The 27,461-nt window shown below is 33.7% G+C and overlaps 1 protein-coding gene across 3 annotated transcripts in view; it reads left to right on the forward strand.

Moving 5' to 3' along the window:
* LOC143225251 (uncharacterized) overlaps positions 1 to 6,429 on the forward strand; it is a 31,170-nt gene extending 24,741 nt beyond the window's left edge. For all 3 annotated transcript variants that reach the window (XM_076454331.1, XM_076454330.1, XM_076454332.1), the window contains 2 exons: positions 1,656 to 2,784; positions 3,874 to 6,429. In XM_076454331.1, the coding sequence (XP_076310446.1) occupies positions 1,668 to 2,784; positions 3,874 to 4,829 (2,073 nt within the window). In that variant the 5' untranslated portion in view covers positions 1,656 to 1,667 and the 3' untranslated portion in view covers positions 4,830 to 6,429. The remainder of the gene's footprint in view (positions 1 to 1,655; positions 2,785 to 3,873) is intronic.
* The last annotated feature ends 21,032 nt before the right edge of the window (positions 6,430 to 27,461 follow it).

A 27,461-nucleotide genomic window follows, 5' to 3' on the forward strand; every position in this document is an offset into this window, starting at 1 on the left:
AAGTCTTTGGATTTACAACGCTAAAATCAGGGGTTTGATTCCTCTCTGTGGACTCATCTGATAGCACGACGTGGCTTTGCTATAACAAAACACACACACACACACACACTTATAAAAAGAGGTGGCGGAAGATATATTAATTTCGGAGAGGGCGATTTTATTTCATAGGTTCACTGTTAGCAAGCCACCTTTATTTGTAGTTATCCCTATATCTTAAATTTAATAACGTAACCAGAAGACCTCGAAATATCCCCGAAGTGTATGTGGTGAGGCAGCCTTTTGTTTATATATTTAAAAACGGCTGAAATGGATAGAAAAGGTACTAATAGAGGAGCGAACAACGTTTCGACCTTCTTCAGTCATCGTCAGGTTCACATAGAAAAGACCCTTTCCTTCTTTGTGAACCTGACGATAACCGAAGAAGGTTGAAACGTTGTTCGCTCCTCTGTTAGTACCTTCTCTACCCATATCAGCCGTTTTAAATATATAATTTTCTCTACAAGTGGGTTTCTCGTCATCACAGCCTTTTGTTTGTTTGAAAGCAAAGCCACGATGGTTTATCTGTTGCTTACACTGCAGGGAATCGAACCTCAGATTTTGGCATTGTAAGTTCCATCGATTGACTAAAGTGAATAGTAATATTAATGCTATACGTTCTTAGTTGAGATACTTAAATGAACAAAGCAACCTTACTTTATACCAACATTCTGGAAGTGCGAAGATAAGTGCAGTTTTCGGTTATGCGGCCTCTTTGTCCCATACTCTGTATAAAGTCTTGAATTACGTAGCCTACTTTGTACCTTATGACGACAAAATATTAACGAAATATTATACATTTGTAACTTGATTAACTCGTAATGATTTTTTAAATCCATTCCATCCGTATTCAAGCTTCATTGTCTGAAAGCAGGTTCCTCGCGTCTGAATAACAAAAGGAGATATTCAAACGGATTGGGTAATAGAACAAACATGTAACATTGAAATTATTGGCAAAACCGATATACTTTTCATGTTATATACTCATAAGAGTAATTCACATTTTTAATAGAATGTGCTTTTTGTTTTTGTGATCCACGTTAAGCTTTTCTGCGGTACCGCTAAACTATTGTGTAAATACATAACGTTTTACGTTCACGGAAGCGACGTTCCTGACAGGACCGATTAATTTCAGCATGTTTAACTTGCCTGCCGTTTTGAAGAACAACTTTTCGTACACGTCAAGCAAACTTTTAGTATTAGAGTATTTAAAGTTAGTATGAAAAATGTCAGTTTCCTGACAACGAATCACCGGTATGGCCAGGTGGTTAAGGCACTCGACTCGTAATCTGAGAGTCGCGGATTCGAATTGCCGTCCACCAAACATGCTCGCCATTTCAGCTGTTGGGGGCATTATAGTGTGAAGGTGAATCCCACTAATCGTTATAAAAAAAGTAGCCCAATAGTTGGCGGTGAGTGGTGATGACTAGCTGCTTTCCTCTCTACTCTTACACTGCTAAACTAGGAATGGCTAGCGCAGATAACCTTCATGTAGCTTTGCACAAAATTCAAAACAAAACAAACCAAATGTGACAACGATAAAGCCTTAAATTGTGTTTTTCTTTACTTAGTTTGTTATTCACTTTACATCCTTACATGTAACTGTTTTCTTTCAACAGGATGCAAGTCCAATGCCTAAAGAAACCAATGCAACTCCTTCAGCTTCTGCACTTAAAGAAAATTCACATGAGATTATACAGCCTTTAGATAAAACACAGACAATACCCACTGTTACCTCGACCACTGTAACCATAGAAACACGTGAGACTTTGAAGAAAGCACAACAACCAATAGTCTCATCTACAACAAATAGGATTAGTTTAAAACAAGAAACTTCAAACGAAGAACCATATCTAAAGGCTTCTTCAACAAATGAAATTACCTTTATAAAACAGGACGCTCCAAAAGAAGTAACACAACCAACAACCTTTCCTACAACAACTGAAACACGTTTTGTCAGACAAGAAGCATCGAAAGAAGTATCACAGCCAATAATCTCTCCTACAACAACTGAAACTAGTTTTGTGAAACACGAGGTTTCGAAAGAAGTGTCACAGCCAATAACCTTTCCTACAACTGAAATAAGTTTAGTTAGACAGGAAGCTTCGAAAGAACAACCACACCTTACGACTTCTCATACAACAACTGAAACTAGTTTCGTAAAAAAGGAAGTTTCAAAAGAAGTATCACAACCAATGACCTCTCCTACAATAACTGATACTAGTTTTGTTAAACAGGAAGCATCAAAAGAAGTATCACAGCCAATGATCTCTCCTACAACAACTGGAACTAGTTTTGTAAAACAGGAAGTTTCAAAAGAAGCATCACAGGCAATAACTTTTCCTACAACTGAAATAAGTGTAGTTAGACAGGTAGCTTTAGAAGAACAACCACACCTAACGACTTCTCATACAACAAATGAAACTAGTTTCGTGAAAAAGGAAGTTTTAAAAGAAGTATCACATCCAATGACCTCTCCTGGAACGACTGAAACTAGTTTTATAAAACAGGAAGTTTCGAAAGAAGTATCACAGCGAACGATATCGCCTACAACAACTGAAACCAATTTTGTAAAACAGGAAATTTCGAAAGAAGTATCGCAGCCAATGATATCTCCTACAACAACTGAAACTAGTTTTGTAAAGCAGGAAGTTTTGAAAGAAGTATCACAGCCAATGACCTCTCCTACAACAACTGATATTAGTTTTGTAAGAGAGGAAGCTACAACAGAAGAATACAAACCAATAGGTATGGTCACTTGGAATATAAATAAGTATAAATCTAAATATTCTAAAGATGGCTGACATTTAATATAAACATCTCAGTTTATTACTGAATGAAAGTAAAATAAATGTAATCCTACGTGTACACAGACATTAAGTGATGTATGGATTTTAGGAGGTTTTTAGCAGTATCAACGATAAGTGCTATTATTTCACTCCATTCTAATTGTTATAAAATCATTCAGCAAACAGTTTCTGAGCTAAAGATCCTGCTAAGTTATTAACAAAATAAAATATGATCTTGAGAATCTATATTTAAGTCTAAAGAGCAAATTTAGGGGTTAGAAACACACTCGTTGTAATTTATTTTTTTAATTTGTGGGAAAGATTTATAACTTTATAAATGAATATAAACATGTATATATGTATAAAAATAGTTTGCTTCTGCTGTATAGTATAATTTTACATGTTAATTCACCAACGTTATGAATTTTAAACAACAATGACAAAGGTATATTAAAACAATATCTTTGAATCTTTAAGTACCCTCCCAATGTTTTACACACTTTTCTTTCAACCGCTTAGAGATAGAGCGTCCAGATTTTGGGATTTAAACACTGATAAAACACTTTCAATAAAAATAAAATTGGTGTTTTTCCAATAAACACTGGAAGTGGTTATTCAGTACTCTTATGCATGCGAGATTTAACCTGTTCCATACAAACTAGTTCGTTATTGGTAAGTTTGTTTTAATAGTTTCATATAAAACATTAACTGATGTTACAAAAATTTAACATATATAGAGTTTTGTTTTGTATCTGTCATTACTCCAATAATAGAAATTAATATGATGTAATAATATACTCATTACAGTATCGAATAAAATCCCTATGACCCGAGTGCTTTCGAAAAGTGGATCTTTCTTCTTCAGGGGCAAATTGGGAATCAGTCATTACAGCATTAAAAACAAAAACCCTGAAAAACACCGATTTTAAAATACTTAAATAAAACTATAAAACAGCTAAATATAAGCACCGAAAACCAAAAGTCCCAGATGTAAATAACAGATAATATTGGGTATAAGTAATATATTTTCATTTTCTGTATTTCACAGAAATTTCTTCAATTCATGAGATACCAAACGATGGTGCAACACATACTGTAATGGAAGAAAATGCGGCAGTGAAAATACAATCGGCATTTCGAGGATATATGACTAGGAAATACTACGCTGCTGCTTTAGCAGAAGACGGAGATTTAGTTTATCCGCAGACGAAACAGGATAACGAAGACATAACAAAATATGAATTACAAAAACTTACACCGACACCTAAGGAAGAAAATAATCTTGTGGAACAAAAAGAAAGTTTGCATGGAAAACTGAATTTAAAGAAAGAGGAAGAACTGACAACAGAGAAATATGAACAAACTGATCCCGAAGGAAGTAAGAGTTTGAAGTCTACTAAGAGGTGTCCAGAAGAAGCTGAATATGATAATCAATTAAAGATAGAGGCTGGTAATAAAGAGTTTTATCTACCTGATGAAAAACAACAAATTGCTGCTACGAGAATTCAAGCTGTGTTTCGTGGTTACCAAGTTCGTCGTGAAATAAAGCAGGGAAATGTCCATATTAAATGTGAGAGTACCCAAGATGCTGAAAGGCAGGGACAAAATCAGTCACATGAACAACTGCAATATGAAGCCAAAACTGTAAGCCAAACAACTGTTGGAGATGAGAAAGAAAAGGACTATTCACAACATGAGCAACATAAAGATTTGCAGGAAGAAGGTGAGCATAGAAAAGAACCACAAGAATCTTTAGTTAGTCTGGAAAAGAAAAAATCTGAATGTTTGGAGAAAGAAAATAAGGATGTAGATCATAGTTCTGTGACAGGGTTATTCAGAGCTGAACCAGTCAAAATATTAAATTTTGATGAATCGGTTAGACTGTTATATCCAAAGGTCGATGATAATAAAGAAGAATGCAACCAAAAATGTCAAGAACACTCAAGTTTTTCCGCAGATAAGAGAAGAAGATCTGCACCTGTTTTTTGGCACACCAAAATTTGAAGAAAATATAAATTTTCCAGCATGTTTACAAAAGACCCAAGACAAGGCAGAAATCTCATTTACTTTTCCAGAAGAATGTGCTATGTTGGAGGATCATCGTACCGTGAATTCTCAGAAAGAAATATCAAAAGAGCTTAATGTATCAGATACTCAAAACGAACAAGTTGATTTCCCTCTTTCTGATAGTAGCACCTTTAAACAAAAACTGAACCAATCACAAATAATAGATGTTGAAACATCTCACCCACAGCACAGCGTAGATCATTTGAATATCACAGATTTATCACACTCAGATGTTCTTTTACAAAGCCCTGAAGATTTGTTAACTTTTCATGAAACGCAGACATCTTGTACTGAACCAAGTGAAGAGTCCATATTTCAAGGACATACGTCTTTTATACCTCAAGAACTTAGTGAAAATGACTTTTTTACTTTTGATAAAGAGGTAGCACCAAAGAATTCTTGGATTTTGGATGAGAAAAAAGAAATTGCTTTTTTGCAAAACTCAGATGACCTTATTAGTTTATTAGAAGATTCATCAGGCGTTCAAACCAAACCAGAAACGCAGACACCCGCAAAGAAGCCTGAAGAGTCAATAAAATTATTTTATGAAGATTGTCCTGATTCTTCTTGCACAATAGAGTCAGATGAAAGACATTCAATGCTAAAAAATAACGTTATTGAAAATTTAAGTTTTCTAGAAACACCAAACCCATCTATTAAATCAAACAGTCAACAGGAGGACACTCTTATTCAATTAGAAGAGATTAATTTAAAAGGAGCTTCCAGCAGCCAAGAAGATACATTTTGGCCTTTGGTTTACGAAACTGACAAGAAAGAGTTGAGGACTTCAGCCCAAACTGTTGATACACGTGATACATCCCTTTATTGTCAAAACACTGTAAACAATACGGATATTTTAAAAGACATTCAGCAGCTGGCTGGAGAAACTGAAATTTCTGATGGAATAACAAAAGATAAGTCAAATTCGCTAAAATTTCAGGTGAAGTCTACAGATGCATTAGTTGAACGTCAACAAACTGAATCAGTACCTGATACTACTATATCAAGTGAATTTTCTCTATTGGCCGAATCTACAGGCGAACAATTACGAGAAGACATCTTGGAATCTGAACTGCGAGGTACATCCTTGCTAAAGGATAATTCTGAAAACAAAACTTTTGATAAACCAAACACACTAACAAGCTCTCTATCTGATCAACAATATACAAAACAACCAAATGTTGTTGAAAAAGCAACTGTTTCAGAGGAGTTACAGCTTGAATCTAATGTTGAAAACTAGATGTAAAAATAATTGTCCATGTAAATGAACGAATTTTATGAAGATATTATGCATTTGTGTATTCTCTTCCACAAACTTAAACTTTGATTAAACAACACGTTTTCATGAATTAAACCTTAACACCTATTCGCTTGTTAAGTACTTAACTAATTATTGAAAACTAATATTGAAATTGACCATTGTTAGAAAATTACTATTATTTATTGTTATTAGACTGACAAGATACAGAATGTTTTATCAATGAAGTGTTAAACTGTTTTATTTAGTATGTACGGTATTAAACACTTATTTCACAAAGGCTCATTTGTACTGAAACACGCTCAACTAAGTCATAACATTCCATATGGCGATACATCCAGTTCTGTCCTCTCTGATAGCCGTACATCGTAACAAAATCCCTGCAGTGTACTTTCCATTGCAAAGAGTTTCGCTATAAGCTAGTCATGTCAAAAGCACACTATTGCTCCTAACGCATACTCTATAATCCATTTAGAATATGAGAAAAACAATTTACTAGTGCTCATTTAAACAGACCGATCACACAGAAATTTATAGGTGATGCATCCGACAACTTCACTCGTGTGTCTTCGTATGAAGTAGTATAAATACCCGTTGCATTCTTCAGCTGAGTAAGATATCAATATTTGGACAAGGCACGTGACTAGCCTCATAACCTGTTGGGCTCTTCACAAGACGGAAATCTGTCTTGATTACGTTGTGCACTGTTTCCCGGATGGCCTCTGCTACTGACCTTTATTTTCGTGTATACTTACCTGTTACAATATTCCGTACTTTTTTTATCATAGCTGGGGTGCAACTTGTTCAAGTCTCTTTCTGGACGATCCTGGTGTTCCAAGTTGATTCGTATCAATTTGTTTTATCTTAGAAATTCTAAACCTTCGATATGAAAACATAGTTATGATCTAAGAGTGTAAATATTTTGCGACTAACAGAACTGTTACATACGCTTTCTAAAAGTAATAACTTTCCTCAAGCATCGCACTACCTATAAACATTAAACAATATCAAATTGTATTTCTGATGCCTTCCATTCCACCATGAGTTAGTATTGCTTGTGGTTGCCATATTATATAAGAAATTGTCTATTCATAATCAATGTTAGGCCCAGCATGGCCAGGTGGGTTAAGGCGTTCGACTCGTAATCAGAGGGTCGCGGGTTCGAATCCCCGTCGCACCAAACATGATCGCCCTTTCAGCCGTGGAGACGTTATAATGTTACGGTCAATCCCACTGTTCGTTGGTAAAAGGGTAGCCCAAGAGTTGGCGGTGGGTGGTGATGGCTAACTGCTTTCCCTCTGGTCTTACACTGCTAAATTAGGGACGGCAAGCGCAGATAGCTCTCGTGTAGCTTTGCGCGAAATTCAAAAAACGAACAAAAACAAATAAACTTACCTGAATAAAGACAGAGACAGCATGCACTCTCATGAGATTCTTTAACTACTGATTTAATCATATAATATTATTATTATTGCATTACAATTGAGAATACTAGATTTTAGTATTTGAAGTAGTTAGATGCATTCTATAGATAAATATTATTGGTAGAATCCCCCAGTGTTTATACTATTATTTTGGTCTTTAGACAACTTTTTCAATGAGATTTATTTATTCCTTTTAAGAAAAATATAAATTTCAGAGAAACAAAATAACTAAATAGGTCGTCTACGCTCAAACTAGTTTAGAGATAATATATGTAAATGGATATTTGAGTTGTTTTGAACTTTGCCCAGAGCTTCACGAAGGCTATCTGCGCTACCCGTTCCTAATTAAGCAGCGAAAGACTAGGGTGAAGGTAGCTAGTCACCATCACGAACCGCCGGCTCTTGGGATGCTCTTTTATCAACGAATAATGAGATAGACTGTTACTTATAACGCTACGTATGTTGGGACAGGGACAGGACGTGTAAATAAGGAAGGAATTTTATTGATAAAAAAACAACAACAAATAAATGTAGCATATCTAAACATGTAAAACTTAAGAACGTATTTCCTTTGTTTAATTCTTTTACATCTACATAGGTTCTCACAGATGTGGGGACTAACAACAATAAATTGTTTTATGATAAGTACACTGAGAAAGTTAAACTAAAGTAGGCAAAGTTAGAGGGATACAATACCGTTACAGTTATTCAGTTGGCACATTTAAAATATAAATGTGCCTTTATTAGCAACTTATACAAGGCGCAACTGCTATAGACGATGCCTACATTGATTATTAAAAGGTAGGTTTTTGGAGGGTTCGAAGAAAGTTCATTTTCTAATAGCGCTGTCTGGTTGTAAATATTTGTTTTCAGTATTTGCTTTTGTTTTATATTTTATTAGAAATTCATGGAACCATGAGAGAAACTGTACAGTTATCTATTTTTACAGGAAGGATACATAAGTGACGAAACAATGCTTTATAACCATTATAAATAAAAATATAAAAATAGTGAATTTTATTAGCTAAGTTAATTAGCAGATTGATTTAGTTCTGATCTATTTGAGTAGTTTGTTTTGATTAGAATTATCCTCATTAGTTTTTTAAGTAAACAAATAATAAAAATTAAATTTAAGTTTTATCAACTTGCAATAAGTGATGAACTATTATTGTTAAAATTAAATAGTCAAAAATTGGAATTTATCTTTGAGTAATATTGAAACATGCATACAAGATGCAAAAGCCACGTAAAAATGTACACCATATATGAGATCAAATGATGATAAATATATTTCAAACAGAGAAAAAAAAAATGTTTCTCGTGCTCTTAGTTATAGTGACTTTAATGCCACAATTGTTAAAGGAAAATTACAATCTGTGAACAGATAAAATAGCAATTGAAATGATGTATTATACCTTGGAATAATATAGATTATATGTAGGTAAAAAAAAAACAAAAAAACGTGTTTGGTCATGTGGTTAGGGTGCTCGATTTCCAATCTAACGGTCGTGGGTTCGAATCCCTGTGATACCAAATATGCTCACCGTTTTAACCGTAGGTATGTTGTAATGTGTGGTTGATTCTATTGTGAGTGGTGATAACTAGCTACCGTCCCTCTAGTCTTACACTGCCATAAATTAGGGACGGCTAATGTAGATAGTTCTTCCGTAGCTTTTCACAAAATTCACAACAAAGTGTCGCGTTCATGACAATGGAAGTTTCTGAAATATTTAACTTCACGTTTCATTAGATGAAATTATTCATTACTAACTGGAGTATCCCTCCACCGCATACAACTTATGTTAACTTATAATTAATAAGAAAGGTTATTTTAGGACATGAAAAGCTACTTCTATTATATGTAATTGTAAAAAAATGCAAAAATGACCAAAAAGATGGCAAAACACAAAATGTGAAATCGTAAGTTTGCATGTATCTCCGTGTGGATTCAGAAAGCTTCTTGCGGGAATTTGGCGAAGATCCGTCAAGAGGGGCAAAGCAATGGTAAAGAAAACGCTAAAAACTGAAAATGAACCTCCACACCAAATTTAGGGAAAATACATCTACACCCTGTGAAAAAGTTACATGGACATATAATACACAGTAATATAATACTTGTATAGATTTGAACAGGTCATGTACGTGTAAAATATTTCACATATGGTTGCTATGCTAAATTTATATTTTCTCTGTAGTATTTAACAGTTTATTTATAGAATCTCAGGATGTTTTCTGCAACATCTAATCAGCTTAAACGTTGGTCTTTACTTTCTGACAACTCACATGTAGAAGTTGGATTTAAATTTTAATGATAATTATTAACACTTACTAAAGAAGTTTGGCACCAGCAAAAGCACAACGACATCCTGTCGTAACATGTTTTTCAGTATCCAATCACTACTTTATTCTTGAGTTTGGGCAATATATATAGAACCATGAAAAGACCCAAAGACCAGGTCTAGGTTGTGTTAATATCACCATCTTTAAGAAGCTTATAGAAGAAAACCTGTTGAATTTAGTGACACTGTGTCAAAACAGCTGGATGGACAGTGAATATCGTCCCTGAAATATTGACCGATACATTTACCAAATTGTTACCTAAACCAATGAAGGATCACTCTCATCTTAAAAATTATTAAATCGTGAATCTACAAACCATCATTAACAACATCCCAGAAAAGACGTTATTATTAAGTGGTTATCCAGTAGAATTGTAGTATTAATTAACATATCTGATATATGGAAAAGCTTTGAAGCTCGTCAGTACACTTTGGTAGTAGCTTTAGATTTGTAAGATGTCTATAATAGAGTACAATCGCCCATTCCTTCAGACAAAATGATCAGAAGACCATCAGTGCAATATGTGTTACGTATATGTTAAGTTATATCTGCACTAACTATCAAAAAGATACATTCTGACAAACATAGTGGATCAATATTTGTACCTTGAACACCGAAAATCTTATACATTCTCTCTTCCATCTCTTGGGGAGTAAACAGATATATTCTATGCTTAAGCTGTGTCATCTCTTCATTGGATCCAAGCTATACTATGGATCTCTGGTATATACCCACATCAGAGACTTTAAACTGTAGTTGTTGGACCCTTTGAATCAACAGGGACTTTGTTGCTACGTTGGGTTGTTCGATACTCTTTGGCTTAACGTTTGTACACAGAGTTTTAAGAAATTTTATTTCATTTAATTATTTTATCTTTCTTAACAATATGCTGCTCATTTCTGTTCACTTCCACAAAACCCTATAATGTAGCTTTTAACTGTATTGGGCTATACTCCTCCCTGTAATATAGTTTAGTACCTTACTTGGCCATTCTCTTTACACATAGATGTCCTGTTATCTGTATGTTTTGTGTTCAAAGTAAACAGGATTAAGTCTAACATTGGATGTTATGGCTGAATTCGATGATTATATCATCTCAGCAAGGCTTTTTTTCCAACCCCTCTATTGTGACTTTTTCTTTGAGTCACCTGATTGAGAATATCAACTTATATTTAATGAATACCTTCGATGTCATCTCTCTGTTCCCATTTTTACAGATGGCTCGAAATTGGGTGATCATGTCGTTTCATTTATTAAAGCACCATTTTGTCAGCAGAGTGTGAATTTTTCAATATCTGTTACCACAAAAAATCAAGAATTGATTTCAGTTTATAATTTAAATTTCTAAATATACATAAGTCAAAAAGAATTAGTGGTAGTAATGAAACGTTCGTTTCTTTAAGGTATATAAATGGTTCTCGCATGGTTTGCTGCAGCTCTGCCTTTGCTTATAAGATTCCCTCCATAGATTTTGTGTTCACTATTGAGTTTTATGAAATCTCACTTGCTCTGGATCGTATGGAAGCTAAGTGGCATACAAATTATATCATTTACATAATCTCATTTAGCTATTTAAAGGATCTGAGATTGCTTAACTTCAGTTCTCACCCAGTTTTCTTGAATATTCATAAACTATTGGTTAATTTTTCATTATATTTTGCTTCTATCCAGTTTGTCTAGATTCCTAGCAAGTATATCTAAGAGAGTGAGCTCGCTGGAACTGTGGCAAAACCGAACTCTAATGGTAATTATAATGCTTTGCTAATTTATTATATGGGTTATTAGCCTGCAATTAAAGCAAAGTTTTATGCCAGATGGAAAGCATTTTGGGGTGAAAAACGAAGATAAAATATTTCAGATGAAACCAACTGTCACTGATTGACTGTATAACTTGCTAAGGAATCGAAGAAATTGTCCTTACATGTGCCGCAATTTTATTATACACTGTATTTTCTGATAAAGGAATGATTCACAAATGCTAATATGTATAAATCCCCTCGAACCTAGCTTTCCTTCCAAATATACAGTATTTTATTATTGCATTTTTAATGAACATTTAAATAATCGAACTGTCAAACTTAAAGATGAAAGATGTGATCTGATGTTAAGTTATTTGACTTCATAAAAACGGACACAAATGACAAATGGAACAATAAAGCACTTGGAGCTAGATAACGTTTTTTTGTGTTTATATTATAGGCCCGGCATGGCCAAGCGTGTTAAGGCGTTCGACTCGTCATCCGAGGTTCGCGGGTTCGAATCTCGATCGCATCAAACATGCTCGCCCTTTCAATCGTTGGGCGTTATAATGTTACGGTCAATCCCACTATTCGTTGGTAAAAGAGTAGACCAAAAGTTGGCGGTGGGTGGTGATGACTAGCTGACTTCCCTCTAGTCTTACACTGCTAAATTAGGGACGGCTAGCGCAGATAGCCCTCGAGTATCTTTGCGCGAAATTTAAAACAAACAAACTGTTTAGAAAAAATGTGGACATAATTAAATTAAATTTAAAAAACAAAAATATTTCAAGAATATATTTAAAATATTGTTTTCTATAGCTAACAACGAGAAACACTTTACTAACCACAAGCTACGTTTTTATTCTCTTGAAAAATTAGCAGATGTTATGTAGGTAAATGTTTTAAGTCATATGACTATGAAGCGAAGAAAAGGGGAAAAAAGAGTGGGGTCAGGGTATGTGTGTAAAAAACAAACAAACAGGGGCGTAGTTAATTTTCCGCTTAGACGTTCTAATGTTATTCGATATATTTACAAATGTGTTGACGTTTTATAATCTAGAATTACTTTCCTCAGACCATATAAATTAGTTTAAAAATATTCACCAGTTCAATAAACTAATATAATAGGATGTTATCTCCATATATAGATAAATGTATAAACTAAATCAAGCGTACTTTATGCTATTAAATGAAGTGAAGAAAAACATTTACTTTACTAGATGGCGTCTCTAATTAGCTGATACCTAAGGTCGTGTAGAAAGGGTCATGTTATAGTATTGAAGTCTATCTTTTAACATTCTCAATAGGTCAATGTAATATGCTTACAGAGTGGCGAATATGTGAAAGGTAAAATTGTTCTCTAAACTGAAGGAGTTCGTTAATAATGAACGTTTGAACCAAAAAGATGGTTTGGGGTAAGCAGCATGTAATGTTAAACATTTGTGTCACCGTTTTCGATTTAAATACGTTTAGAAATAAAGATAATAACTGTTTTATATTATAACAGGAAACGGCTACATCTTTCCCTTTGAGCATCAGATGGAAGTTCCCATGACGAGCAAGAAAACCTTTCTAAAAATGAAATAAAAAACATCGATAGCTGCTGGAAATAAGAAATACAGAATTTGATATTGATTTATGGATGAATGTAGGTGTAGTCCGTGTTAATGTAGGGACACTGCTACAGTACAGAATCTGGTGTGACCGTTATTTTTTGGAAAAATGGAGAAAATGTGCTTATTTATTAGCATCAGGAACAAATACTAATGTATCTTTGAAGTTAATGGTAGAAAGAATATAAAGAAGGTTATTTTATGCTATAAAAACTGGAATGAATTATCAACGGCAATGGAAGCAGATTAATAATGAAGGGATTCAGAGTAAGTAAAAAATTTACGGGTTTGAGCCCTTAGATTATTTGGAGATGATTATTCAGTGTTCATAAAATAATTATTAAACAGGTAAAGTATGGCTATAAAACTCAGAAATTAGAAAGTGCTAATCATGCTGTGTTGCTACACTCATCTTTGCATGATATTTCCAAATCGAATACTTGAAATGCCCTTTTTCTTTTAACTCTTAGAATAAAGCAGCTATATGCTGTTGCAAAAGAAGCAATAACACATCATACTTCTTTACTGGATTCATGTTAAAGGCGTTTTTAAAAGGATCACAGAAATGGTCCTTACCATGTGTTTCGCTCACGAAATGAGATAAATACTGTAAGAAAGACGAAAAGGATTCTGATAATAAAATTATTTCATCCCTACCCTGAATTATTTCGACTTGTTCAGAAAGTACCTCATCTTGCTGAAAATGAAACAAGCAAGGCAAATTAAACGTATGCGCATTAAGCTAATAAGTTTGTTGGTGACAAATATTTTCTTTGTTCAAAAAGAAACTTCTACAGTAATAGATGCCAAGGAGCTAGTTTATCTTACCAGCTAAAGTCGAACCGGAATCGTTTAGCGAAAAAATTCAAAGTTCAAGTACTGTTGTTGTTTTTTTAAATATATACCCGGTACACCAACAAAAACAATCAAAATTGCAAGAGATGGCTTCTAGCTTCCGCATGAAAAATATCTGGAAATGATTCACAAATGAGAAACAAGTTCTAAAATGCCTGGCAAAATTTTTGCAATGGATTATGGGAAATATGTTAATCAGACCAATAAAATACCAGACTTATTTATTAAATTAAAAGTCAAAAACTTACATAGTTGCAAGTATCATTATAACAATAAAATAAGCTACAAAAAGCAAATCATCCATCAACATAAAGATATTATTTGGTGACGGGAAAGACACCATAGACTGACATCATCTAACTTTGATTCCATAAGTAAAATGAGAACAACAACATCTTGTATGAAAAAAAGTGATAAAATATTTTTACAGTACCAATATTAATTAATCATCTATTGAATATAGGAAAACGTTCAAACATCTAGCTGTAACAGACCATAAAAAACTAGAAAATATTTCAGTTGAAACGTTTGGGTTACCTGTAGACTTAGAACATGGATTGGTAGTTCTGAAGGCCTTGTTGGCAAAGATAGGATTTTAAAAATAACAGTTTTCTAAAATGGCAAAAAACTAGACTCCTGACTAAAGACGTGTGAGAAAGAAGGGTTTCTTTTGCACTCTGCAGAGAATGTATGTCATATACTGAAGAACAATAATGACTACACTACCAAGTGTAAAGAGAACCATATATTAGTGAAATAAAGCGCTGCGACTTTATTTTATGGACACCATTATTAATGTACCAGTTGTTTTAATGTTTACCAAATTTTAGTCTCTTGACAATATTTGGAGATTTAAGTAAAATATTTTTTAAACTGCTACACGACCAAATATTCCTTTTTTTTTTTGGTCTTCTTGATAATGTAGACGTGGAAACTTTTTTACCATTTCTTACACGGCCGTTTATCTCATGCTTGAGATCAGTGGGAGTGTTGCTTTTGTCCTGAAGACTGCATAAACGAAGACGCTTGACAAATTGAGTTTCTGCCTCATCCTTTTCTATTTTCAAATTTAATTCTCTCGATTTTACAATCCAGGGTGTACTTAACAGTGTTTGGGGACATTTCAGATCTACAGCAATTGGCGGAAAATCCATCCAACATCACGTAAAGGTTTTATCCAAACTCTTTGTTCTATCAACAATTCTCTACTCTCTTTGGGCCATGAAATAACAACAAAACTTGATATATAGTATTAAACGTTGTTTTTATCAAAGTTTATTTGGGAAATTCTATTAAATTGGTTTCTTTTAGCATATATTGGTACCATATGTTAACATCTTTCTAAAGAGTTAAAAACAACATGGAGTAACATGCTATTTATTTCAGACCCTCAATGTGATCAGTATATTCATTCAAACAGAACCCCTGTCACATGCCCTTGAAATAGGTATATGGGAATTCTAAAGAATGGTAAGTGTTATCACTTTGGCCCATTTATCTATCAACAGGATTCAGTGAAGCATTACCATAGTGTTGAAATGTACTTTCTGTAATAACATAGAAGAATTAACCCAATAAAATGGTGAGAATGACCAAATATTGTTTTGTTCTAATGTGTTTGCACAGTATTGAAAGTGAGGTTAGCCAGTGATTTTAGTGTAGCTATAATAGGCGTAATTTAAAGTGAGTATCACAGTTAACAGAGATAAAGAGTAATAATTTCTTTTGTCAAAGGGCGTTGTAAAGTAACTAAACACGCCTGTGTAGACTCTCAAAAAGAAGATAATTAGTTAAAGTTCTATATATAATTAAAAACCTATTGGTTAATGTAAATGAATTTATCAAAGATTGTGTAGTCTTAAAGTACAGAGTTAAAGAGGAGAATTGCTCGTGTCATTTAACTAAATTTAACTAAACTAAATTAACTAGCCTGTGTGGACTTTTGACAAGGAAACAGAATTATTTAGTTTTAGATAAAATTTCATAACTAATAGCGAAAGAGTTTTAGGGACGGCTGGTGTAGATAGTTCTCGTGTAACTTTGTGCGAAATTCAAAACCAAATTCTGTAACATAGTATGCAGCTTAAGGACGTTAATTTCATTTCCATCTGTGATTCATTAACACCATGGAGACATTTAACTCTAACTTATTGTGACATGATCAATCTATTTAAGTTAAAAATACATAATCAATAAACTTTTTATATGTATATAAAGAATCTATCACTAACTTTAATTTAACATCTAGAACAAACTTTGTAGTAAATAATTTTATTAATTTTAATCAATATTATAGAATAATAGCTCTCACCATTTTTCATAAATCTTTGAGGACTGAACTTTATTGGACAAATATATTAAATGATGATAACAATAATATATACAATACTGTCCATACAAACACACATACACACACAAAAAGACGAAAATGGTCCTCACAGTATTTTCGTTGGTTTAAGTTTAAATTCGACAGTTGTGCTTGGTGATTTTATATTGTTAATACTAAGTGGAGGAAGTCCTTATGAATCAAAATACACTCCTTTCTCATCTCGAACAATATAAATGCAGACTAAGTGGCTACTAGATTCATGACTTGGATACAGATTGATGATGTGCAATTGTTTTTCTGTATGGTCAGGTAGTTGGTCATTTAACATACATGCTCTCTAATATTTGAATGACTGATCCATTTGTCTCAATTAAATATAATTAATGAACGTTTATTCATTAATTTTCTATAAATATTTCAAAAATATTGAAATTATGTTAGCACTGTTATGAAATATCACACATACATCACTTACGTCTAGCTATATAATCTTTGTCTGTTAAGGGGTACAAAGTTCGTCACATTAAAAAGACAGACAGAGAAAAATATATATAGAAAAGAGAGAAAGGTCGTTGACCAACATCGTTAAATCCAAAGCTAAATACAGTAATAACTGATGTCACATTAATAATTAGTATAGTGATTTGATAATATGAGTTCTGGACAATAGGCCTCGTTCTTCGTTACTGACAGTCTCATATATTCTGCCGTAACTTAAGGAATTAGTTGTAAATTTAATATAAATTGAATATAGCTTTTTGTAATTCTGTACAAAGAAAATATCCAATTTGTTTTTGGCATAAGTCTTCGACGTTGTTGTCAAAAAATGGTTCGCTAAAATATTTTCTTTTCACCAACAAAAATATATATATCACTGCAGTAACAATATGTTCAATGTTGTACACTTGTTAATCATTTTAAAAAATTCGTTAGAGATTATTTGATGATTTTAAGTATATAACATTTTCTCGTCACTGAGCTTAATTAAATAACTGTAACTTAAGAAGAACCGTGGGCTGATTTATTATGACTTTAACGTATTCCTGTTACTACATGCACTTTACCAAATTTTAGTGAATCTTATATCAACTGTGTTGAAATTTAAGGTGTCAAAACTCTATTATTATGTTAAACAGTAAGAATAATACTAACTGTGGCCCGGCATGGCCAAGCGTGTTGAGGCGTGCGACTCATAATCTGAGGGTCGCGGGTTCACATCCCCATCGCGCCAAACATGCTCGCCCTTTCAGCCGTGGAGGCGTTATAATGTGACGGTCAATCCCATTATCCCATTATTAGTTGGTAAAAGAGTAGTCCAAGAGTTGGCGGTAGGTGGTGATGACTAGCTGCCTTCCCTCTAGTCTTACACTGCTAAATTAGGGACGGCTAGCACAGATAGCCCTCGAGTAGCTTTGTGCGAAATTCCAAAACAAACAAACAAACTAGTTATTCTGGATATCTATGCTTTTTTACCAGAGGGCACTACACTTGTGTTGACCTCAGGGGAAGAAGGAAGGGGTAGAGAGAATAAAAGATAAAGTTAAACATGATGATATAGTTCCATGAAAGGTCTCAACATTTCTAAGTTTAATATTGTCAGTATAAAATCCTAATTCATTAGTTCAGTAATATTTACATTTCCTGAAAAAGAACGTTTATTTAAATATCATGCAATGATTTAAAATTTAATGTTTCACTAGTTTGGCTTCATGTTATCCATTTAATTTGATAAAATATTTCATTTTTCACGTGATACATGAAAGTTTTATCTCACATAAGTTATACAAGGGTAGACATTATACTTCCACATATGAATAAGTCATCAATATCTAAATTTAATTATGGTAAAACAATGGTTTCAACAACAATCGTAATGTCTGTAGCATCTTAATAAATATCCTATTATTAATTATTTGAATGAGATCACACCTTGCATTTTTCTTTTCAATCATATGTATTTATTTGTATTACATGAAAGGTGGACAATGTTATTAAAAATTGTATACAGATTTCCCCATACACTTACTTATGTAGTTTAACAAAAAATGTTTCTACACTTGCTTAAGACAGAATGCAATACACAGACTTTTTTTTGTATTTCAATCTGTGGATCATTAACACCATGGAGATATTTCACTCTTATTCATTGTGGTATGTTCAGCTTTTTCGACAACGATAATAAACATAATATATAAAATGTTGTCTGCAAACAGAGAAACCAATACACACAAACTTAGTTTATAAACACAACCATATTTTAGAATAATCAGCTTATAATAGCTTTTAAACATGTATGAGAATTTATTATACAACAAATAATAACAGTCTGTAACATAGAATCTAGTTTTTATTTGAATTAAAGAAATTTGAGAAGAAAATCTTGTTCAGTTTTGCTCTGTACAACTACGACAACGTTTGATATCCATAACCTAAACTCATTCCCCTCTGTTGAATAAAAAGTGATACCTTCCTTGGTTGGATATAGTTTTTCTTTTCCAAAGTCCTTGAAAGCTTGAATATTAATACTCAAATTATTTTCATTAGGTGGTAGAATGATGTAACGGTTGTTCTCAATGAGATAGGCATGAGATGATTTAGGTTCACATTGTATAATAGTAGAGGAACCTAAATATCGTTTTTTCTCTTTTAGTAATTCTTCTGCACTGCTGGATTTGATAAGTTCATAAATCTTAAGAGCATTTCTTTACTTCACAAGAGACTAGAATGTAAAATAATATATAATTAGTAAATCACATCAACTTTATTTATTAATATAATGAATATGAATGAAAACAAACATTACTATGTCAAAAATAAAACAACACAGAAATTGGATTCAGAATAAAAAAATGTCACATATAATTATTTATGTCGGACGAGTCTACAATTTATTATGTTACGCACTAAGATTTCTAATAGCCGGAAATATTAATTTGTTTTATTTTAAGCACAAAGCTACAGAATCTGTGCTTTGCCCATCAGAGGTATCGAAAACTGGTTTCGAGCGGTGTGAGTCCGCAGACTTCTGCTGTTCTATTGGGGAGCTAGACGTTTATTTAATGCCGATACGTATCAAATGTATGATATTTGCCAACAAAATTGATACACACAATTTTATTTCTTAACACAAATACTTTTTTAATATATAAACAAAAAACAATACAGTTTGTATTAATGGTTATTACTAATAGCTATTACAAATGTGATTTATTTAAAAACAATATTGAGTCTTATATCTGGCCTAAAACTAAATATTTCATCGACGATCCGGTTTCATGACAAGTAAATTAATTTTGAGTTGATATTATTACACCTCGCTTAAGCTAGCTTGATTGGCCTCACACTGGTTACAGGCTGACTTTCTCCGGCGAAAATATTTAATGCCCCATGCAAATACTAACGTCCAAAGATGATTCACTGAAATTGAACAGTTTGCAATGTTCTAAATATAAAGATTTTCCTGGTAAAATTCTGTAATTTCCTGATAAATAAGCATTAATGACAATTATAGTTTCCACAGCTTTTACTTTACTAACTGCAGTTGACCACTAATATTCTATTATTGTATTTCGGCTAACTGCTTTTATACGAAACATGCAAAATTCTAGGTCTAGGACGTTCAACAATGTTCGAACACGCTAGCGTTTTTGTAAAAAATATTGTTGATTTTTACTCTCAAGAAATTTCTACAAATTTAGAGAGCACGCAAGACTTGCGTAGTAACATTCAACAATATAGGTCACACACACATCAACCCGAAACAAACATAGGTATTAAAATAAACGTACAATGGTAATTCTATTACAAAATATGAAAATGAGCCAAATATGGCTGAATTTTAAATTGTTTGCTCTAGAAAGATATTAAAATTAAGGTATGTCTGACCTTGTAACACAGCTTATCAAAACCAATGAGAAACAGCTTCCCCCAATGACTCAACGTTATGTCTGCAGACTTACACCTCTAAAAACCGGGTTTAATACCCGTAATTGGTAGAGCGCAGGTTCACCCTTGTGCAAATTAATTGAAACAAGACGGAAAATTGCGATTTTTTTTCAATTTTTTGCGTTTTATTTCTGAGAATCCAAAAATTACTCACAAATTAATACATGATATTACTGCCTTTATTTTTCAGAAGATCATTAATCCGCTTTGGCATTAAGTCCACGAGTTGACTGCAATCTTTACTAATTTTTGGGTCGCGCTACCACACCTCAATTATGGCCTCAATTAGCTTATCTTTCGTAGAACAGTCTTTTCCCCGAAGTCTTTCTTTACAAATCGCTCAAAGATTTTCAATAGCATTTAATTCCAGAGAGTTTCCAAGCCAGTCCAGCACCTTTATTCGCGTTGTAGTCATAAAATTCTTCACAAGTTTCGATGTGTGGCACGAAGCCAGATCTTGCCGAAAAATGCCAGATCCATCTGGAAATCTCTTTTTCAATTTTGAAACGACTCTTCTCTGCAAAACTTGGATGTACTGTGGTCCTCGCATCATACCTTCTACGATATGTAAGCCTTCGACACCATAGTAGCTGAAATAGCCCCAAAACATCTTCTTCAAGGGATGTTTTACGAAATGATTGATGTGAGATTCTTGAAGTTCCTCACCTGGAGATCTGCGAACATGCAGACTTCTTTGACTTTGTACAAATAAATGAGTATCGTCAATGAATAACACCTTCCTCCATTGTTCTTGCGCCCAGTTCTTGTATTTTAGAACCCATTGATAACGTGTTTTTTTCATTGAGTTGGTAAGAAGTTGTTTTTTGACTGGTCTTCTTGCCCTTCTAACGCAATTTCGAATGACGTAATACTCCTCAAAATTTCGTCATATATCCCAAAAATAGATCGACCGTACTGCAAAACACAGCTAATGACGCCGTCTGTGTGAAAAACTGACTATTAAAGGAAACCAGCGGATCCAGCGAGCCAACACCGACCGCCACGCTGACAATATTGTAAAATGACCATTTGTTTCAATTAATTTGCACAAGGGTGTAGAAAGTTAAATCCAAGAACAGTTACTAGTGCAAGTCGATGAGCTTAATAGTTCCAAGATATCTTCAAACATTTCGATGTAACTGACTAGCTTAATATACTGCATTACAGTGTTGTTACTTTTTGAATCTCTTTTATATATAAATCTATTGTAACTGAATTTAAAGTCGAACTCCACAGATTATCCAATATGGTTTCCTGTTACAGTAGCACATGTGAAATGAAATGTTTTATCAAGTTATGTAGATAGCGTAAAGTCAGATTAGTTAAAATGGAAAATTTAAATTACTGTGTGATATTAAATAAGCGTTATTTTTCAGGACGATTTAAATATAAATGATTACGAAATGTAATTAAATATAGAGGGCATGGCCTAGCGCTTAAGGCGTGCGACTCGTAATCCCAGGGTCGCGGGTTCGCGCCCGCGTTGCGCCAAACATGCTCGCCCTCCCAGCCGTGGGGGCGTTATAATGTGACGGTCAATTCCACTATTCGTTGGTAAAAGAGTAGCCCAAGAGTTGGCGGTGGGTGGTGATGACTAGCTGCTTTCCCTCTAGTCTTAATTAGGGACGGCTTGCACAGATAGCCACTGTGCAAATTAGGGACGGCTCGGTGCAGTGGGCTAACAACCTACTCACTTAAATACCTGTTGAAGAATCCGCAAGCGATTGCGGCCCTATGTTCCTTGATGAAATCTAATGGTGATAACTAACTAACTAATTAAATATAGAGCTCACGAATTATTGTTTTAAGCCCAGCCATGTTAAGATACGTTAAGACATGTGTGTGTCATTGTCTCTCACATCATAGCGACTTAGCATCGCATCTCTTTTATGACATCAATGCATTGCCTCAGCGTCCTGTGGTTCCACTTCGTAGAACTATGACGTCATCGTCTCTGGTGGCATTTTCGTCTTCACCCCTTCGCTCCCTTCAATGAGGTTGACACACATGTAGTGACCTCTAACAACATTTCTTTTTAGGTACTTCTCTAACTACTCACATATAACACTTTATTTCAATTTTGATATATTGCGAAGTGTAGATAATATTGCATACCAGAAACTACAAACACACGTATAAATTAATTTCATAAACAACTGATGATAAATTGTATTTATTCATTAGACTTGGATGAGGTGAGAGGAGGGGATAACAGTGTCTCTGAACTAGTGTACAAGTATCAGTAAAATCTAGGGGTCGCCGAGCAACCTAGGTTTTATGTAATTTCAAGGGATTATATCTGGTAGGCACATTAGAACTGTGTCCTAGAGTATTGATCCTTCAGAGTGACCTCACAGTTTCATAACTATGTCGTTCTCATATCAACAGTAAGTCTGGAGCTTAGCTTTTCAGAAAGAACCTATACGTTATCATGCACGTCGTAATTCCAAAGATATCGTATAAGATTACACGAGGTATGAGCCATAATACCATTAGACACCGATTGTGCGTACCAAATGAAGAAGTCAACAATAAATGAATAACGATTACAAAATACAGAGTGTAATGTAATGAGTAAAGATCTGAATATTTAGAACGTGTGTTATTCATAACGACGAATGACAGTTGTTGACGATGAAGTCAACAAGAAATCAGGAGTATAAAATATCGGAAGATGATACACAGCTCATATGTTTGAAATTCTTTGGATCTAGGCAGCATATTGTACTCTACGAAATTTAGTACTGTGGTCTGAACATTAATTACGTTTTACAATGATTTCAAGAATACTAAAACTTAGGGCATTTCGCAGTGATTATTTACACGTTTATCAAATTAATAATCGTCAGTGTAATTAAAATAGTAAAAGTTGCAGTCGAAACAAAAAGCTACTTTCGTTATTGTGTATTGTTCTCTGGGTTTTTAATTTGTAGTAAATGTTTAATACGATAGAAACTGCACCACTTACGTCAGAAGTATGATATTTCCCTTGTACAACAACAACAAAAAACTTTACAATTTTATCGTTTTTTAATACAAACACTAATATTAATTGAAAATTACCGGCATGTCATCGGCAATGTCTTTCAAGCAATTATTACAATTATAACTAGCTAAATGATAACGTTTTGATGGGAATTATAAACATAAGACTTGTTATTTTTAATTACATTTGCTTTTTCTGCTGAGTAAAGTTACGATTTGAATATTTTCCTTACACAAAATAAAATCTTATTTTGATCAGTTTAAAAAACACGTATGTGAACTTCGATGTTAGTCAGAGTCTCCTGTTACAAATTATGAACATATTTTCCCTAACTCGTTGTGAAATATAGGAAATATGGGGGAACTTTACGATTTAAAGCGACCCACAAACCCGTTACTCTCAATCCCAATATTCGTTGGTAAAAGTGTAGCCCAAGCGTTGGCGGATGGTGGTGCTGACTAGCTGTCTTTCCTCTAGTCTTGCATTATTAAGTTAGGGATGTCTAGAGAAGATAGCCATTGTGTAGCTTTAAGCGAAATTAAAAAAACACACACAATTATTTATATTCTTTTCATATTTTTCAACAGTACGAGTTATGTGATTTGAATAAAATGTATATATCAGTGTGCAAATTATTTTAAGAATCAATAAATATTATTTTCAATAAATTATGCTTGCAATAGCGTCATATGGATATGGGAGCAAATGTAAGCGTAATGAGTACCTTCTGTGCCAGTTTGTGAAACACCACGTTATCTCAAACATATCTCTGAATAAGAAGATCTGGTATAATTTTATCTCAGGATGAGCAATCGTAAAATATCATCTTAAATATGAAACTTTATTTATACTAACCCTGTCTTTGTGTGATAAATGTAAGAAAACAATAGTACTCAAAAAGTTCAATCTTATCACACGAAAGTAAAACAAAAGTCATATTATTCTTCATGGCACTAGCATGAAAAGCATCTGTTCAATCATAGTACATTCACAAGAGTCATGCTTTTATTTACTGATACGTAAGGTGTAATTTCTTGGCGTTTTGTCCCAATAAGGACGCTGATGTTGGTGTTCACCTAAAATGTCAGACTTCACTACAGATTGAAACTGTAGTTTACCATAATTTCAGTTGAAAACAAAGGGGCTAGTACAACGGGTTGGCCAAATTACACAGCAGTCACATGGAACTAAGAATAAATATTAATTTGTAATGTGATCGTAAGTACCAATAAAACTTTCGTGGAAAACTTCTCCAAACATTGGAAATTTACTATAGATACACCATTAATACCTGATCTACGAGGAAGTAAAATGGAGTCTACTTGAACTAAAATCGTATCAGTTCTTTTGCAAAACATTTTATTATGTGTAATGATAGACGCTATATACTCTTTTTGTGAAAATATATTTTTAAAATACTAAACAGGTTACTCAAAACATACGTGGAAACTAAACACTAATCACTGTTATACATGCTCTATTTTTATATCATCACGTGAAATTCAATGCTTTCTTACGTCTCTTGTTCCAAAGATTTTCTGATGATTATAAACGAATGCTTGAGCAATCAAGGCGCCATCTGGTGAATATATGAGCTTATAATATAACGAATATAAATACAATATTCTAACTAATTTCACCTGTGAGTTCTAGGTTTGCATTTCTTACATATAAATTTCCTGTTCTGCACGATAACCAGTTTTAATCTGAAGGATATATACGACAGAAGAAACGGCTTCCTCTGAGTTATGGCAGCTCGAACTGCACAAAAGCATTTATTCCTCTACCACGCTCTACAACCTTGTTTGAGAACCCTTAGATTTTTTGGTTTGTTTTTCGATTCTTTAGGCTTAGAAGGAAACAAAGGCAAGTTGGAGGCATTATCTTTAAAAGAAGGAAACGAAACTGGTTGGAGGGTGTATTCTATTATCGTGATCATAATTGTATGGTTGAATTTTCTCGGTCATTTTTGTGTTTTTCTTATGCCTTTGTCGGTGTCGAAGTTGTACTTGGAAGAAAATCCACTAGAGAAACCTAACAGCATGAGGGTATGGGTCACTATAACAGCCTTACTTTTCTTTAGTGGTAGCACGGCTTTAACGTTTCATTGGAATTCTAGACACGGAATTTACTTGAAGCAATTGTTTGATACATGGGAAAACTTGTATGATGGCAATGACTCGATGGGTTCTCTTTTACCAAAAATGTTTGTTCGAGCACAGCATGTTCTATTAACTATAGAATTTTCAGCAATAGTTTTATCTGTATTTGTGGAGTTGGTATTCTTTTACCAAGATTCTCATATCAAGATGAATATTCTTCATTTAATCTGGAGCATCGGAAACAACGTCACCTTAATACTAGCGTTAGGAATCATGTCCACCGTTTATCTCTTTTACTTCCTTATGTGTTGGGCGGTTTCCTTCAGGTTTAATGAACTTAACTCAGAAATAAAGTTAAACGTTTTTTCCGGCAACTCTGGTCACTCTGTACTTTTCAACGAGTATTTTCGTCGATTTGAACATCTTTGTGAATTGGTAAGGTCCTGTGACCGCATATTCAGACCGTTTATCTCTGTAAGTTTTGTAGTATATCTTCCAATGCTTTCGTTCTTCATCTATAAGGCACTTTGGTCCAGTGTAAATCTAACCAATAAGTCTATATCATACGGACTTACAATCATGAGTCTTCTAGGACTTTACTCTCTCTGCTTTGCTGCTTCAAGAGTAACTGCCTCGGTATGAACTGTTCAGTTTTAAGATACCGCTTTTTATTATCCGGATAATTAATGTTAACTTGAAATCAGAGCAAGCTATCTATTTAGATAAAATATTATAATCAACTTTTTAGTGAATATATCTAATTAAATATACTTTTCTAATGTTCTTACTCTAATGATTACAATGTTTTGTACCTATAGTACCTTAGTACCTTTACTATTTACAATATTTGTGACTGTAAATCCAATAATATCTCCGGAAGGTCGGTCAACTAAGTCTAGTATTACTGAGCTTATAATGCAAACCTATTACTGTCACAAAAGTATAATAGTAATAAAAAAAAAAAGAGTAAAACTTGATATATTAAACTACTGCTCTATACTGTTTATAAAATTAACCTTAACACCCAGTCTGTGAGTTAATGAGACCAAACTCGAGTAGGCTACAGGGCAATGTCACGGTTTCCGGTAATCAAGTTAGACACCTCCACAAGGAAAAAAATGTTCTCCTATAAGGGGGTGGATTTTTTAACCGAACACACTTTACATTCTATTGCCAAAATACTCATCTCTCAAGAGTCTTTGACACTGTGGATTGGCCATACAATTTTCGTTTTTCTCACAATAGTAGAAATGTTAATGTTCAGGTAGATACCACATGCAGGTATCTTACAACAATAAGTAGGCTTTGTTGAGCATTACTTGGCTGTCTCTCACGAAAACCACTGATGAAACGGCAGTGTACAGCTGAGGAATCAGATCTTCTATTACTCGACATGTGCAGCTAATTCTATGTTTTTTATGGATGTTTGAATTATAGTAAGGTTTTTACTACCTCATAGCCTGAATATCAGTAGAAATTCAGCTACCTTGACGGGCAGTTCAGATTTCAGATGTTCTAAGGAGCTGAAATCCCTATTCATACATTGTTTTTAAAAGAGTAACAGAAAGCCTTGTTTGGTAATCAATCCATCAAACATGACTCCTTGATTGGGTGTTAAAAGAGAATGTTTGTTTTTACCATAACTGACCTTAAGGTAATTCACTGATATCTTTAGGGTAGTTTTAATGTGTTAAGATTATGAGTGTAAAAGTGTTGCTTACAATTAGCATCCTTAGAAGTTATATATTCAAACATCTAACACCGTCTCCTACATTCCGACACTCAGTTACACAACCCCTTTCAAACATGTGGTCAGCTTCCGGTCAGTTACCACTTTTTTTCTTTGTGAACCTGACTATGACCGAAGAAGGTCAAAACGTTGTTCACTCCTCTACGTAAAATATTTTCTGAACCCAAACGAGCCGTTTTTACATAAATATATATCCTTAGAAGTTAAAAAGAAGTTCCTTTTAAAGAG

This window comes from Tachypleus tridentatus, chromosome 9, assembly GCF_004210375.1.
Source record: "Tachypleus tridentatus isolate NWPU-2018 chromosome 9, ASM421037v1, whole genome shotgun sequence".
Classification (NCBI taxonomy): domain Eukaryota; kingdom Metazoa; phylum Arthropoda; class Merostomata; order Xiphosura; family Limulidae; genus Tachypleus; species Tachypleus tridentatus.